We start from the raw sequence: 17,523 nt of genomic DNA, 5'->3' as shown, positions 1-17,523 counted from the left end.
TATTAAATCTTGAAAAAGAAAAACCCTAATAGCTAGCATTTATTGAAGTTTCATAATGAGCAAGGGACTGTGCTAAGCATTTTGCATATAATAATTCATTATAGTCTCACATTTAATGATTAGCTCCATTTTCGAGATAAGGCATTTGAGGCTCAGGTGAAATCACTTGCTTGAGGTCCCACAGCTAGGAAGTGGGGCAACTGCTATTTTAAATGCTTGGCCCCCTCAATTTGGAGCCCTTGGCTCTCAACTGCCAAGCTGTGCTCTTGTCGCTAGTCTTTATATTCTCATTGCCTAATAAAAGTAAACTGGTGAACAACTGGAGTCTAATGAGATAATGTATGTGAAAATACTTTTCTAAGTATAGAGATGTTTGGAGAGGACAGGAGGAGCAGGAGGAGGGAGTTTAAATGGGGCAGGCCTGTCCACTGATCCCTAGACAGTTAGGATATTGGGTTTGGTTTGGTTTTGAGGAAAGGATGACCGACAAATTTTTTTCTCCTTTAAAATATTATGAAATTATATTTATTCCTTTTTTTTCCCCCAAGAATACCTTATTACTGTCTTAAAATTAAAATGACACACGGACATGAAAATCCTTTCATAATATCCTTCACTAGTAATTAATGACTTTCAGGTCTTAATGGCTATATAACTATATGTTGCACCACTCCCACATATTTTACACAAATGGGGGCAACTACATATTTGTCCCTGGTGGCTCAGTGGTAAAGAATCTGCCTGCAATACAGAAAGCAAAGGAGACGCGGGTTCAATCCCTGGGTTGGGAAGATCCCCTGGAGGAGGGCATGACAACCCACTCCAGGATTCTTGCCTGGAGAATCCCATGGACAGAGGAGCCTGTTGGGCTACAAGTCCATAGAGTCTAAAAGAGTCAGACACAACAGAAGCAACTGAGCACACATGTATTTGTTCAGTATCTTGCTTTTTCTTCATCCTTACAATATATCTTGGCCATCTTTTCATATCAGCATTTACAAATATACTCTTCTCTTTTTAATAGCTGCACAGTATCCTATTTTTTGAGTGTATACACACATTATTTTTTAAATCATCTATTGAAGGATGTTTAAGTTACTTCCAATTGTTTACTTTCCTAAACACTGTAATAAATACCCTTCCTAAGAAAGTTTAGAAGGATCTTCGGGCTATGTGACATTTGTCAACTCTGTAGTCGATGACAGTGACCCAAACAGACTCTGCACCGAAGGGAGAGGTATGTTTCATTGAGTAGAGAAACAAACAATTCTCTACAAAATACTGTAGCCAACAAGTTCAGAGATAGTAGAGTTGTCAACAGGTGAAGCCACCTTAGCAAGAGGGGCACCCTGTTTTGACAGTTTAGTAACAGCAGAGACTTGAGGCAATTACTCAGCACTGATTGTGAGATCAGAAGAGGAATTTCCCTGTCACAAGCAGGGCTGGGGCAGGGCTGTGGGTCCCCCAGACTGTCTGGAAACAGACAAGGATGGGCAGCAGAGCTCCAAATCAGGCAACAGCACGTGTGGAAAAAAAGCAGTGACTTGTGAGGAAACTCATAATTCACAGACCAAATCTCTTCCAGCAGAGGGCAGTGCCTCAGATATCAGGCGGGACTCGGGCCAGCTGGAGCCAGAGCTGGAGACTTCGCGGGACAGATTACACCAGCTCTAGGCTGAGAAGAAACTGAACTGAACTTTGGATACTGTAAGTGACATTGGGGAATACTGGAGAGACACATCAGGACTTCTCACTAATTTGCTTGTTTTCTAATATCTAACAATTGGGGCTTGGTAATCTCTTTTTATACAGTTGGGCCCTTAGGGCTTGCAAGGGGGATTTGAGGTCATTTTTAACTCCACTGGCTACTTACTCTTTCAGCTTTCTGTGTGCATGCCCGAGTCAAAAAGGGAGTGACGTGCATAAAATATAACCTAGGCTTCTGACCCCGGGGCTCTGTGGATGTGACACAAAGTTTACAAATAGAAAGCAGAGGGAAAGATATGTAAGAAGTAACAATTTTATCTAAAAATAGAAACTGTGTGTTTAACCTTAGAGTCCTTTGAATTTCAAAGATTATGAAGGATGGTCATTGAAACAGTTTAACTTGGGAGAGCCAAGTTAAATTGCTGTGCCTTACAAGACAATGAAAAGAGTTAGTCTGCTGGCCTAAACAATTGCCAATCCACGCTTCCTTGCTGCGTTGCGGTTGGAATCAAAAAAGAGGCAAAACTGAGTTAGAGTACCTTAATAAAGTCTACTTCTAATCCTGTTGTTTTTCGAGCCTGGTGATAAAAAGGAAAGGAGCGACTCTGGCATTTGCTGGTGGAGACAAGGCAGATTTGCCAGGTGATAAAGTACCCTGTGTGTGTGTGTGTTCAATTATTTGTCAGCACGGCTAAAGACAACACACCACAGAGGAAATCAGAACCATTAGTGAAGTCGAAGGCTAGTTTGCACGCGTTCCTTCGAAAAATACCAAGTGGAAGGAAGACCAGCAAAGAGAATCCACTTTCTTGGCTGTTTTATTTTCTCTGCCGCTTCTAGTCCGGGGATGTTTGGCTTGTGCTCCGGGTCATCAGATCCGCCCCAGGCCGATCGAGTCTTCAGGCCGGGCTGGGGGCCCGCTGAGACGCGGAGGGGCTTTCGCGAGGTCGGGGTGGGACTATCCACATCAGCAGCAGCAGAAACAGCAGCTGCGGGCGGCCGAGCGGAAAAAGGAGACTCCGGAGGTCCCGAGAGAGGCCCTTTGCCAAGGCCGTAGCCCCGACCCGAAACCGTCCCCGCCGTCTCGCCCAGCAGGGCGCGGCCCTAGCGCCACCCGGCTCGCCCTGGAGAGGTGGGACTTTCCCCACCGGAAGTGATCCTGTCCAGTCTCGGGGAACTGGGGCACCTCAACCAGTGTGTCAGGGAAACCCTTCCGGGTGTGTGCTGGGGGGGTGGGGTGGGGGGGGTGAGAAAAAAAAGAGGTGGGTTCGCTTGGAGTCCCAGCGGCCGCCGCCGCCGCCGCCGGACGGCCCCCGCCCCTTTCCCCTCTGCGAGCGGTAGTGCAGGGGAGGCGGTGAGACTGAGGAACCGGCCTCTCGCCATGGCCTTGGCGTGACAGAGTTTCCCGGGCGGCCGGGCGGGTGCGGACGGCAGGGTAAGCGGCGGCGGTGGCGGCCGGGTCCGGGTGGGAGCCGCAGGAGGCGGCCGGCCGGGCTGCCCGGCTGGGGCGGGGGTCAGGCTGGTAACACGCGCCCTCTCCCCCCGCTTCACAGGCCGGACGACACCCGCGGCAGCCGCGGCCCAGAGACCCGCCCGGGCGACAGCGACTGGAGCGGAGCCCACAGGCCCGGGCCGGCTCGGCGGCGCGAGCAGGAAGCGGGGTCCCTGGGCCCCTTTGTGTGAAGGGCGAAGGAGGGGTGCGGGGCAGCCCCCGACCGCGGGCTCCTTGGACGCCTGTCTTCCCGCGGGGGTCCCCGTCGGTCCTGCGGCATCCCCCCCTCCACTTTCCTTCGGGGGGCGCGTCTCGCCTCCCCCCGCCCTCCTCCGGGCTGCTCAGGGCTCGCCCTTTCCCCACGCCCCCTGCCTGGGCTTCAGTTCCTATAGGAAGGGCATTACCATCCCATCCCCACCCACCCCGACACTTCGCTCTTTCCCCTCCCCCTCCTTTAACTTCCTCTTCTTCCCCCGTCCGGCCCTCGGCTCCTCTGCACTCTCCTCCCGGGTTCGCAGATTTCCGCCCACTTTCCGCCTCTCCGAGCAGCGCCGCAGCGAGCGGGGTGTTATTTTTCCCTCCCTTTGGTAGGAGTTGGTGAAGGTGAGACTCAATGAGGGAATACAAGGTAGTGGTGTTAGGGAGCGGAGGGGTTGGCAAATCCGCCCTGACTGTGCAGTTTGTCACTGGGACTTTCATTGAGAAATATGACCCCACCATTGAAGATTTCTACCGCAAAGAGATCGAAGTGGACTCTTCCCCCTCCGTGCTGGAAATTCTGGACACCGCAGGAACTGAGCAGTTTGCTTCCATGAGAGATCTCTACATCAAAAACGGCCAAGGTTTCATCCTGGTTTACAGTCTGGTTAATCAACAGTCTTTTCAGGTAACCAAACCAAGTCTTATAATTTGTAAGAAGGGGGTGTGGTAATCCAACATTTACTTCTGGTTTGCTTGCACCGTACGTAAATGACTGTTTTGCTTTTGAAAGTTAGACATGGCGCATTTCTGAGGTTACTCCTGGCACGGAAAAGTATCCAGTTGTTTCTGTAGAGAGGACTAAAGTCGCAACCGTCAACAAATGTTTTAAAGTTATTTTTAAGTGAAAGAGAAGTGAAAAAAGAAATGTCAGCTTGTGTATGTTTAGCCTGGACTATAGCCTTCTGAAGTTGCTTGTTCAACTCCACAAGCCTTCGTTAAGGTACTCAAGCAAACAACATTTCAAAGATAATCTCGGGCAAATAGAGCACTTTGTAAGGAAAATTATTTGGAGACGATTATCTGTTCCACAGATAAATTCCTCTGCGTCTGCTTCGCCCTCCCCCTTTTTGTTCTCACCCAAGTCTCTCAACCAGATTTCTAAATCTTAGGGCTACAAGATGATGAACTCAAGACCTGCCTTCTAGGTACTCTACTTACTTGGAGCGTGTGAAGGGAAGTTAGTAATTGAAAAGACTAGTATCTAAAATTAATAACAAACAAAAATCTAGAATGACTCTCTTTTTTTTTTTTCAGTTCAGCCAAATTGATTCTGATAACATTGACTAAAGAAAATATGTGGTTCTGGGAACACTGAACAAGTGTGGATTTTTAACCCCCCGGCTAGGTGGTGGTCCAGTGTCTCTGGAAAGATCTGTCCTGTCCTTCCCTGGGACACAGACTGGAGGTTTAACATTGTTTTAAGAGATGCAATAAATGTTGCTATTTATTTCTTGAAAATAAATAACCTCGTATTGACCCATTATATTGACCTTCATTGACTTAGGAAATGGATATTTTTTTTTCTGCATTTAAAGGTATGCACCTAATGTTGCTTACTTAAGAGACATTAAGTGCTTTAGCCAAGCCATTGTGCTAATTTCACTTTTCTTAGTATTTTATCTTAAAATGAACTTTCCCAGTGACCTGATGTAGCAACTTCAGGGTTTTTTTTTTTTTTTTTTTTTTCTTTTAAAGATAAGTAATGGGTAAATTAATCAAAGTTGTTGTGACCAGACTAAAGTTCATTTTATGCAGACTTAAATTCCAAAGCACAACTGTTATAAAAGCATTTTTTCCAGAAAGGACCAATGTGCTAAAGGTGCTATTTGACAGGCGTTTTCTTTCTACAGGATCCTTGGGACATTTGTTATTCTGTTAGCTTACTCTCTTCAGGCTGGCAGTCTTTTGAAGGGTTTTTCATAAGATATCCATTATAGCTACTTCTTTTATACACATACATAGGGAGTGAAAAACTGCCATTATTTCAATAGAGACTTAAACTCTTTTAAGCCCAAATGCCATCAATTTGGATTCTCAGCTGAACTTGTTTCTATAAGGAAACAGGGGAAAGAAGCTTAACCAAGAAGACTGAATTGATACGTGATGCAAAAAAAAGGTTGCAACTGTCAACTGTATGTTTTTGTAAATTTTCAGTCCCTTCTTTTTCCTTCATCCTGCATGTAAATTCTGTGTGCTGTAACTGTTAGGATTAAGCACATGTGTTATATTTAAGTCAAACTTTTCAAGTTAGTTACAAAAAAATTCAAGTGCAAGGTATTAGTAAATTACACTATACAATTATTACATTGTCTTAAATCGATACTACCCCTTGAAAATTGACCCTCCTAGAGAATTGCTAAGGCTCTTATCTTTTGTAATTAGTTGTAATTACTTAGAAAAAGTAATATATACGAGAGAGGAAATTCACATAATATACCCAAACATAGGCAAAGGAAAATTTGACTTCTTCCAGCCCAAATCTGCCCCCCTCCCCGGCATTGTCCCTCCCAGGAGCTGCTCACTAGTGTACAGTAACTTCTAATACTGAAGGGTATTTTAAGGATCAAGGCATACCATTACATTTAAAACGAAACACTGAAGTGTGTTTGGTCTTCTAGGCACAAGACAGTGTTTTTCTTCCCACCTAAAACACTTTCTCTCAAGTGGTCTTGCTAAATGGCTAGGAATGCATAGATGCTGCAATCCTGTGCTGGGGTAACAGGTGTTACCAGGAGTGATGACAAGCTGGCAGGTTTAAGGACATGGCCAAACACCCTTTAGGATTCATCATATTTGGGGATTTGCTTTTGAAATCCGTGTCGACTGAGGGAAAGAAGGGACTAAATGAGTCCTAAAGTTATTGTTCAACATAACATTTTATATTCTTGATAAATCCAGCAGGTAGGGCCTGTGGAAATTATCTATTCCTACTTCAACAGAGAAAATGACATTTTCTCCATTTGGGTGTGTGGTTTAACTGTGGATTCAGCTTTCTCTACTCACTGAGGGATGACTTCTTGGGATATTGCAATATTTCTTTTATGGTTTTGCAAACAGCATAATTTTTTTCTTTCTCTTTGTGATTGTTTACATAGGATATCAAGCCAATGAGAGATCAGATTGTCAGAGTGAAGAGATATGAAAAAGTCCCACTGATCCTAGTAGGAAATAAAGTGGATCTGGAACCAGAAAGAGAGGTTATGTCTTCAGAAGGCAGAGCTCTGGCTCAAGAATGGGGCTGTCCTTTCATGGAGACATCGGCAAAAAGTAAATCAATGGTGGATGAACTTTTTGCTGAGATCGTCAGGCAAATGAACTATTCTTCCCTACCCGAGAAGCAAGATCAATGTTGTACAACTTGCGTTGTCCAGTAAAAAATAAAAAGATAACCTCAATCATGGCCATACCGAGCAGGTTAGTTGTTGATGGAACCTTATGTTTTTGATCAAGTATAACAAAAAGCTTAATATTAATCCACATGCTACCTTATATTTCTTTATTTTTGGAAAAAAACATTTCCGTTAGCACAAAATAATCAACATTCAATATAGATAATTGAAAAAGAGACAGGTCAGTAAAATGAAGGTAAGAAATTGTCTGTACTCCCAATACCAGGATTCGTTTTTTAAAGTGAGTTTGCTGTTCTCTCTCTGATCTGTAACATTCCTTTGGGGTGGGGTGAGTTAAAGGATAATTTTCCCTGTTTGGGTGATTTAGCATTCAAAGTGCATGGGAGAACATCCAGTAATAACTTGAGAAGATGATTAGTTTTGTGTTTTCTGTGCTTTTCTATCACGAGCTGGAGAGCTGCTTTAATTGAAATCATCAATTTACTAATCACCCAAGTGCTAGCTTTAGCAGAATGATTATTTAATTAAGTTCATATGTATGTTACACTGGAGGGACTTCAGTGACCTCTGATAATAACAAACTATAGTGCCACAGTGTACCTTGACTCATTATGAATAATATGGTCCAGATGAGAAACTGGTGAAATCATCTGCAGTGTGTTTAGAATGGACAATCCCAAGCCCAGGAAACATTTATATTCAGCTTAATAAATAATGGAGTTAATAAGAACAACAGCAAAATCTTCAAACCTCTCATTGGGCTAAATAACTTAATAAAAGTGTTTTTCAAATGAATGCATTTTTTGAAAAGTAAGGTTCCGTAAAACTTACCGATCATTTAAAATAAGATAACTTTATTCATATCACAATCTTTTAATCTAGATTGTAATTGGACAGATAGTCTCACTTAGGCAATAATACCTAGATAATAAGGTAAGACAACCAATATCCTGGATGACTGAGAAGCTGCAGAAAATGCCAGATTAGCCAGACAATATCAGGAATGGAATTGATTGAGCCAAGACTGACCTCAAGTCTAAGAGGTAGTGTTGCAAATGGCAACAGCCATTTCACATTGCACAAATGATTCCTAATCAAAGGTCTGGCTTTATATGTGCTCCTTGGAGAAAAGACTAACGGTCCCTAATTTATTTTTTCAGACAAGATTTCCTGTCAGCTGGTGTCATCTTTGAAAATGAAGGATGACAACAGTGCTTTATTCAAAATGCTTTCACTCATCAACTTTTGAGCATACCAAAATGTGATGAAAACACATTTGTTGTCTTATACCTAGCTCCATCTGTTAGCATATGGTGTCACTCTGCAGACTGTAGCCCAGTGTACGTTTTGTTGCTAACATCATACTTGCAGTATAGTTTTTTGAGGTAGTATGTAGGTGATTGAGTCCAGTGTTCTTGTTTCCACAGTGTCTCTTCTTAAATCTCAAGCCAGCTTCAAGTCCGAACAAGTTGTGTGTGGTGGTGCATCTTTGCCGTTATGCTCTACTTCTCTGACATTTTTAACCAGGCAAATAACATGTATGCATTTAGTTTTATCATCTTTATAAAAAATTAAACAGCTCCCGCAAAACATTCCCAATTTTCCCCCCATAATTATTGCAGACAGCTATTGGAAGGAAACAATAAAATGGATTTCATACATGTGGAGGGCCACTGTCTTAGTCAAGTTGGCAAATGAATGATGTATAAAGCTATTTTTAAAGCTTTCTTATTCTGAGTTATTTCTGAGTTTATTTCATTTTGCAGCTTTTGTGGTCTAAATTACTTTTAATCTGTTTGATTACCTACAGGAATTACTAAATAGACTTTTTTAATATCTCAAGCAACCTATGTTTATATTTGTTAACTAAAGTACTAAAATCAGAAAATAATAGTCTCGATAATTGCTTCTTTTATAAAATTGAGTTAAGTTGCCTGGGTAGTTTTTGTTTGTTTTTTATAAGCAGAATACACAATTAAAGGTGTGAGCCTTGAAATAAAATATCTAATCAGCTGAATTTCTAAAAATGTTACAGGGTGTCCCCTGACCAAGATCTTTTAGAACAAAACACTATATGCAGTGGAGCTTTTTGCTATCAAATATGATTGAACTGATGTGGTTAGGTATCTGTAATCAGAGGTCCATAGAGTTTGTTCTTGCATACTATTTATTTTTTAAAAGTAGGTGATGGATTCTGAGTTCTGTAGCTTGAGTCACAGAGCTCTGAGGTCCATCAGTCCCAGATCTAGATTGAAGATAAAACTTTGACAAGTAAAGGTGATTTGAGAAATGTTTGTCCTTAATGTTTAGAGGAGAACCTTGTCCACATTAGAGATAGTAAGACTCAGATAAGTCAGAAGGACTGTGATTGTTGTAAATAGTTTTCTCTTTAATTGAAAGGGAAAGTTTATTAATGCTCTAAGAATTACTTCTGATAATACCTCACATTTATTTCTTATCACCCTTCAATTGGAGTCACCAGTCTCTTGCCCAACACCTGTTTATCTGCATGTCCCCCAGGATGGTTTCCCCACCTTTCACCCTCCCATTGGCAGTAATCTTAGTGTACGTTTGGAAGCAGTGCCAGATTCCTTACGTGCTGCTTTCATGGCTGGTTTCCTTACTGACCTGAGGAACCTGCCATCAAGTGCTTTGAAGGACTTCATTACTGTGATACAGTGTTGCAGCCTTATCTTGATTTTGTTAACTATATCATAGCTCCTTTCTATTGATGTAAAGAGTTGACATTTGGCTGTTGTGATATAGTGTTGTTGAGAATGATTAATGTTTTCTTAACAATCTCATAATACTATAGCAGAAGTAAATCACAGTGCTGTGGGGGTTTAGGGAAAGGAGAGACCAAAGTTAGAGCAGGTTTCTCAACATTCAGGGCTCTTTGTTGTAGGAAGCATTGCATTCTGTGCATTGCAGAATGTTTAGCAGCATCCTTGGCCTCTACCTATCAGATGCCAGGAGTATTTCCTCCATCCCTCTGTTGTGATGAACAGAAATATTTCCAGACATCGCCAAGTATCTCCTGGAGGGCAAAATTGCCCTGGTTAAGAAGCACTGATTTAGAGGAACTGGGGAGCAGTAGCATTTGAGTTAGGCCTTGAAGAATGGGTAGGATTTGAGTAGATGGGGGAAGGGTAGAGGCAGTTTTGAAACAGAAAGAATGCCAGAAAGAAGCAAAATAATATCTTAAAAATATTCTGTTAATTCCCTGAAAAGTGGGAAGTAAAGTTATTCCTAAAATGTGAGCTTTTGGTAAATACTGGCATATAGGGTTTTTTTTTTTTTAAGATTATTTTTTCAAGGATCCCTATATCTCAGTCCAGTATTGGCAGAAGTTACTGTTTGTTTGTTTGTTTTCTTAAAAAAACAGGAATATGAAAAGGTGTTCTTCACTACAGTTAGAAGGTCTCCTGCAGGATTTTATTGTATTTTTCTCTGTATTATGAACAGGTTCTCCCAACGAGAGTAAGTGGTGCATAAGAGTACCAAACACCAGGAATCAAACTGAAAGAACAAAGATCATTATTTATGTCGGCCTCGGTTCATTATATATGTCAGCCAGAAGAAAAAGGGAGATTCTTGATTCAAGACTAGCACATCATTTCACATGGCAGCAGAATGCCTGGGATGTTAACAAAGGCTCCTGAAAGGCTGAACCATCTATGAATGTCATTTTAGTCTAGCTGGCCTTACTATTTCTAAGCACAGTGAAATCAATTAGCATTTCCAGCTGTTTAAAATAAATAAGTGTGTGGAATCAGAATTGTTTCAAATCTTTTTCCCACCTTTTAATTAGATATGACATGCTGGGGATTTAGCAGATGTGAGGGGACATCATGAAAATTACATTGTATAGTTAAAATGCTGGCATTTTCATGTCCAAGTTGTGTATTAATCATACTAGTGAAACACCAGGGTGGAATTCTGTTGCTGAAGTTACAGTTTCAGATAGATACTTCCTCCTCCCGCCCCCCACATCTTGCATGTCACTTTAGAGAAAATACCTAAGCTTATCTAAATGCTTGTGTGTCATCCAGCTCACATAATGAGCCAAAATGGAGCCTGTGACATGGCAGCCTTGGGGTAGTGTGTACCCTATAGACCTGCAATGGACCTGGGGTAAAGGAGAGAAGAGAGTTGCCTCGTCCTTTCTGCCCTCTACTTCTCCCAGACCTTCACTGACCCCTACAGGGCTCATGGTTTGGGACTGTTCAGAGTGGATAGGTGCCTAGTTAGACCTGTTCTAGGAGTGGAGGTGTCTGGTGACTAGAATGACTGTATATCTGTTCCTGCTTTAATTGTTTCCTTTTAACCCCAAGATTAGGCTTTTATTGCAGAATGAAATGCATTTGAGCCATTCACTTTTACTCTCTTACCTCTCTAGCTTAGAATGAACCATCAGTAGAATTAACAAAAATTGCATCATGAAGTTGGAGAATTGCCACTGAGGACGTATTCTAGCCATACTTCAGGAAAGATTCTCCTCGTGGGATTACTCATGGTGGAATTCTAAAATCCAGAAGATACTATCACCAAGAAAAACTTAAATCCTGTCAGCTGTTGGAAAAATTTATCCTACTAAAAACATACTCCCAAATTCCTTTGATTAGCCACAGTCTTAGGAACATCGGATTCAGAAAAAGCAATTTAGGGTTGAAGGGAACAGTCCCCTACCTGTTTAATTCAAAGTTAGCCCCTGGGATCAGATCATTGGGCTCACACTGCTGCTTATTATCAGTGGGCATGGTCATATTACTTGAAATTTCAGAATTGAATTCATCATATTAATTTAAACTTAGAGATTTTAGGTCTAGGATGTAAGAAAAATAGTTTTTTCTTTCTACCCTGGGTTTACTGTAAACTTTTAGGGTGCATGTTCTCCTTGAAGCACAGGTCCCCTTCCATTTGCAGATTCTATGCCATAGGTTCAGCTTCTGCTCTCTGTTTGACCCTAGTTCTCTCACTTCACCCCCTAATAAGCTTCATCAGTGTTACTCAAGTTACAGTGGAGAAACAAACAAGATATTTAACAGAAATATTAACTGTCAGCAGAATTCTAGCCTAGTGCTTTGTTAATATAACTAATACTTAAATGGGATATGAACATGCCAAGTGAAAAATGTGAAGCAAAATGTAGTTTTTAAAAAGTTCCTTTGGTTAAGTCCCCAGAATATCATATGTATAAAACTGGAAAAAATTAAAATTGATTATGATTACATATTTATTTTTGCTAAAAAGAATGGTAGTAAATACCACTGTATTTAGAAATGCTAAATCCAGCTAAGCTAAAAAGACACTCATAAACTGCTAAGCCTTTCAGGAGTCTTTGCTAATATCCCAGGCATTCTGCTGCCACATGAAATGATGTGTTGGTCTTGAATCAAGAGTCTCCCTTTTTCTTCATGCTGACATAAATAACGATCTTTGTTCTTTCAGTTCTATGTTTGGTATTCTCGTGTACTGATTTACCCCACTTGGGAGACCCTATTTCATAATTTCCTGAGCAAAAAGTTTGGACTGTTTGGGATTTCTTTTTTTTTCTTTCCTCTCTCTCTTTCATAACAAAATCTGATTAGAAAAAAGTGGAAAAGTGAAACCAGTTAAGCAAGAATTTGAGCAGAAGCCTCCAGAGTTCAGATTTGTTGCGTGTCTGGCTGGAAAGTTGAGAGTGAGGACAAGGATCACTTGTGTTCTATCTCACAAGCAGCAAGTTATACTTCTGCAGTGTGTCTAGATGTGATATCCTGAGAGTTAAAAAGTATGACTTTGACCAGCTGCCTTCAAAGCTTCTGGAATGTTTTTTAAATGAATGAGAGTTTTGGTACACTGGAAATTTTGTGTTCACAGTATGGAGCAGTAACATTTGCATTCTGTGTCCTTCTAATCTTAGAAGGACTGTCGTTTTTTGCTTAATGCATGCTTTTGCCTCAGGATTTATTACTGCAGAGCATTAAAATGTAGTACTCTCTTGAAAAGTAGTAGGTACTAATACTTTAATAGTATGCCTTATATTAATATTGTTGAATCTGACCTGGGATTTATTTGTGTCTCTTGGTTTCACTGGAGCATTCTCATCCTATGGAATGTGGATAGACCAAATGTTAACCAGGTTTTTAGAGAGTGAGAAATATAACATATATCGCCTTTTATTTAATGTAGATTATGGTTAATAAGCTGATTTGTATTCTTAGTGTTTATTTTGGCTAGAAATAATTACTATTTCCTCAATTTTATTTCAGAGAATACCTGAATTATTAAATCATCCAAGTCTTCCCTATTTGAGACATATTCATATTTGAAAATCCCCAACTCTTTGTAATTGCTTATTTTGAAAAGTGTGGATTAAAATTTATAGTCAACTTATTAATTCATATTAATTGAGGAAAGTCCAGTTTGAATTACTGAAAAATCCTCACAATGAATTACATATAGAATGAAATACTGTTGTGTTCAAATAGGTATAAAAATTCAAATGGGTCTAAAAATAAAAATATAAAGGTCTTTAATTTGGATATCAAAGACATAATCGTGTTCCTCTAGAAATTTAAACATAGTTGAGAAATGAAAAAATTACCTGACATTTGACATATAAAGTGCTTTCGCATAGTGCCTTATTCATTACCACAACCCTGTCAGGAAAGAATTTTATCCTTATTTTCATGATGAGGAAACTGGACTTTCCTAAGCTTAAATAACCAATGTCCTGATTAACAACTTCTTTTAATGCAAAATTTTTTTTGAACTTTTGCATATTATCAAGTTAGTTCATAATCACTATACATTTAATACTATTTCCCATTAAAAATATGAAAAGATCAAAGCAGAAGTAACATTTGCCACTTTTATGCTATTAAGATCTTTTAAACATATAAGAATTTAAATATTGTATACTTTATACAATGAAGTATGTATTTCATCCAATGCATTATTATAGTGTTGCTATAATTGACTGACTCTTGAACTGCAGAAGATTATTTTTACTTAAATTTATGAGGAACACAGTGAAGTTCCACTTTGCGATTTTGGTACCACTTGTATGTGTATAGAGATCTTTTGTCAGTGTTCTCGTTTTAAACTGTAATCTATATTTCCGGATTTTTATGATATTTTTATCTTAATTGCAGATAAAACTCAGAGGAAATTTGCACAGATGCTGCTTTGGAGAACTTTACAACCTGGGTTGCAGAACTGAGCCTTGGTAAACCTGTCTCTATTACAGCATGTTGCCATACATCTAATTAAGTGCATAAGGTCTTTGGCCTTCAAGATCCATTGACCTTAAACAGGAATGCTTAGCACGTTTACCATATGTTTAAAATCTGTTCTTTATCAATCAGTCCTTTTGTAGCTTTCTAAGTTCTTAATGATGGCTAATATGCAAGAATTAATTTTTAATATTTTAATTGATTTCTTTAATCAGTTTCTCAACTTGTATTTATTAAATACTCAAGCTCAGTATTACCTACTCAATGCCTTTTAAAAGAAAGTTATAATGGAGAAAAAAATTGAGCCTTAAACAAATGGTTACTTCTGTATATTACCTCGCACCAGTGCTTCATTCTATTTGTAAAATCTTTCTCCTTTAAGTGATTGGTTAATACTTTCAGACTTTGTTTACGTGTGGCAGTGTTGTAAAAAGAAACTAAAGATCACATTTTACCTGTGTGGATGGACTATCCCTTTTCTTCAAGTGCAGTTTGTGATGTATTTTTGTGTTAACATGTTCTGAAATTTATGGTTGATATTTGAAATTGACTGTAGTGCATTTAGCTAAAGAGTTAAGCATTTGATTCCATTAGGTTTTCACATGTGTTAATCTCATTTACAGCATCAAATTGCAGCAGTAACATTTTCCTTTCTGTGAAGTTCTAAATTTAGTTATGACCTACTTAGCAATGCCTTTGAAAAGGGATATTGTATCCATGGTAAATTAATTGTATACCTAAACAGAGATAGCTCAGCTTCGCCTGTCAGGCTTGTAAGTGACATCTAGTAGACTTCTGCACATGTAAAATTAAATTCAAATAAAATCATATACACTTTGTAGTTCTTAATATTTGTCTTTCTGAATAATAGTTTAAAGCAATATTTGTTAAAGTTTTCTTGCACTATCACAATTGCTTTTTAGTTATTTCTCAAGAAGCATGTTTGTAGTAGAGACAAAAATCTGTGTAACAGGAGGGAAGATAGCGCCAAGTCTCTGGGCGTTTTTTTCCTTTGTTTTTGTTTATTCTTTTTGCAAATGTGCTTCTAATAGCCATTGCCTTCCATGTTGTTTACCTAATCAGCACATTTTGTCTGAATACTTGAACATTTAACAATAACACAGGTATAGAAACAGAAAGTAAACTTATAAAGAGTAATCTTGTGATTCAGTTCTAACATCATGACAATGAGCGCTTTTTCTAGCAATGATTTAAAAATTTTGTAAGTTTGACAGTATTTTGTTGTTGGGTTTTTACTTGGTTTTAGTTGTGTGCTTTTAATTTGCAGAAGTTAGTAACTGCAGCTCACCTACTGCACCAAAGTTCTCGATTTTAGGAGCCCAGCTTTAGTCATTTGAACATGCTTCTAAATAAAACAAAACAGAAAAACCAAAACCAGACTTTTGATCTATAATAATAGCTCAATAACTTTGTCAAGGAAAGCTCTAATATATGCAGTGATGGTTTTTGGAAGGGTGTGGCAATTTTAAATTTATATTGTGTGTGATGTTCAGATAAAGTGATATCTACATTCATGTGATTTATTGGTCAGTATGACCATTAATTATTGTGTAGAAATTAATTAAACTTTGTTTTCCTTTTTTAAAATCGTGTTGCATTTGATTCCTGATCGAATTCCCTCAAAGTGGACTCTTGATCTTAGATTTTGAATTTTATGGTGAGATTGTAAGGGTGGAGGCAATTGAAACTTAGTTTCTTATTTATAAACTGCTTGAAATGAATACCTAATTTAAGTTTGCACTTTAATACCAAACTTAAAACCAAAAGCTCAGTTCAAAGTAGGTTAAGTGATTGTGGTTCATTTTTATTAGCTTTTGTGAAATTCTAAAGGAATCAAATAATTCATGATGATTTAAATTTTCTGCAGATGGATTTTTTTTTTAATAAAGTGTTTCTTTCCTATGGATAGTTCTTATTCTCTCACTCTCTTGCTCTGTCACTGACCTCAGCAGCAAATTTAACTTGAATTCACTTAGGATCACAGGAGTCAGGGGAAAGTGATTTAAAGGTGATTTCTCCAGCACATTTTAAGAAAAGGGACCAAAAGTTATTTTAGCTTCCTCAATAGATTGCATGTCAAGTTGCTTATTAGGATAATAAATTAAATGCAATATATGTCTCGTCTTTACTATGGCATCTGTTTAGGAGTTGTTCAAATCACTGCAGTAGGGCTCTGCAAATAAAATCATGTAACCTATTATCATGGATCTAATGTACTGTAACTTTATCAATAAAAGTTAAAAAATCTCGAATAACAAGTACAAACATTGAACAATGACCTATAAATATTTGTAAAAGTTAAATTTTTCCAATAGATTTCATTCTTGTCATTTTGTAAGATGACCCTGCAGTCCACATGTTTGTAACTTTTTTAATAAAATAGACATCTGTATTACTGAGGTTGGTTTCTTGAATTATTTGCTGTATCACTGCTTGTTATTTGCTAACTTGTAAATCTTTTTCATAACTTTTGATAAAAAGTCATTACTTTTTATCAAAATTATAATGTGTATTGCAGTACATGTTTAAACAAGTTAAATGTCCGCCTGTGTTCTTAGTCACCATTCTGGCATATGTGGGGAAAAAACTGAGCTATATCCTTAAATGTAATATTTAATCAATTGAATAACTTATAAATAAATTAGAAATTCAAAATAATGGGTAAAAAAGAATAATGACATCCCATATGGAAAAAGTGGCCCAGCTGCAAATCTGTTGGCTGGGAATTGTCCATGTGTAGGAGATTCCAGACAGTATTATGCATTATAATTAAATTCTGAAATAATGAGTTAAGAAAATCCAACACAATTATCACTTTGTTTTATCCAGTGAAAGGCTTTTGCCAATTACTTTTAATTCACTGCTTTACTCAATATTTTTAAATTGTTGAACTGAATAGTTGTTTTAATCTCAACTTTTTTTAAAGCCACAATGTTTTTTTCGAGTTGGACAGTTCTGTATGTCCAAATATATTATGAACTGGCTTTTTTAAAATTGTAATAATTGACAGATTTATATACCTGTGTCATAACATACAGAAGATGTTTTATTGTTTCTTACCATCGATTATCAGTCTTTAGTTGGGCTCTAAATACCCCATATATGTCATACTAGATGCTGTCAAGTCCAAAAGCCCGTTTTTTTAAAAAGAAAGGCTCTCATGACTTCAGGGCCCTCCCCCTTTTTTTTCTGCTGAAGGAGTAGCATCCCTCATCCAGCAAGGTTAACATTTTTAACTAAGTGAACAACAGAGGAGAGGATGGAACAGGGTGAATGCCTGATGACCAGTATCAGTAGGGTACTCTGTCACAGGTCACCTTTATGTCACCAACTTTTCTGCCCTTTTCATATACTTATCTGGGGAGAAGATTCATCCTTCAGGACATAACAGCTTGAAGTCAAGAACCAAGGCTATAAGATTTCTCATTCAGATTTAAAACAAGGACAGTTTTTCTAGATTCCATATATATGC

General features: G+C 38.7%; 1 protein-coding gene across 1 annotated transcript; it reads left to right on the top strand.

Moving 5' to 3' along the window:
- Positions 1-3,281: 3,281 nt before the first annotated feature.
- RAP2C (RAP2C, member of RAS oncogene family) lies at positions 3,282-16,417 on the top strand. The gene is made up of 3 exons (XM_068962059.1): positions 3,282-4,085; positions 6,556-6,874; positions 13,950-16,417. Exons 1-2 carry the CDS (start codon positions 3,813-3,815, stop codon positions 6,832-6,834), a joined length of 552 nt encoding a protein of 183 aa, XP_068818160.1. The 5' UTR covers positions 3,282-3,812; the 3' UTR covers positions 6,835-6,874; positions 13,950-16,417.
- Positions 16,418-17,523: the final 1,106 nt, after the last annotated feature.

The sequence above is a fragment of the Capricornis sumatraensis genome, chromosome X (assembly GCF_032405125.1).
Source record: "Capricornis sumatraensis isolate serow.1 chromosome X, serow.2, whole genome shotgun sequence".
NCBI classification, from domain to species: domain Eukaryota; kingdom Metazoa; phylum Chordata; class Mammalia; order Artiodactyla; family Bovidae; genus Capricornis; species Capricornis sumatraensis.
The sequence above is the reverse complement of the archived record's forward strand: the minus strand, read 5'-3'. Positions and strand labels throughout refer to the sequence as shown.

Coding starts and splice junctions, on each gene's coding strand:
- RAP2C (XM_068962059.1), top strand. CDS start 3,813: ATGAGGGAATACAAGGTAGTGGTGTTAGGGAGCGGAGGGGTTGGCAAA. Junction 4,086..6,555: donor TTAATCAACAGTCTTTTCAG/GTAACCAAACCA, acceptor TTGTTTACATAG/GATATCAAGCCAATGAGAGA.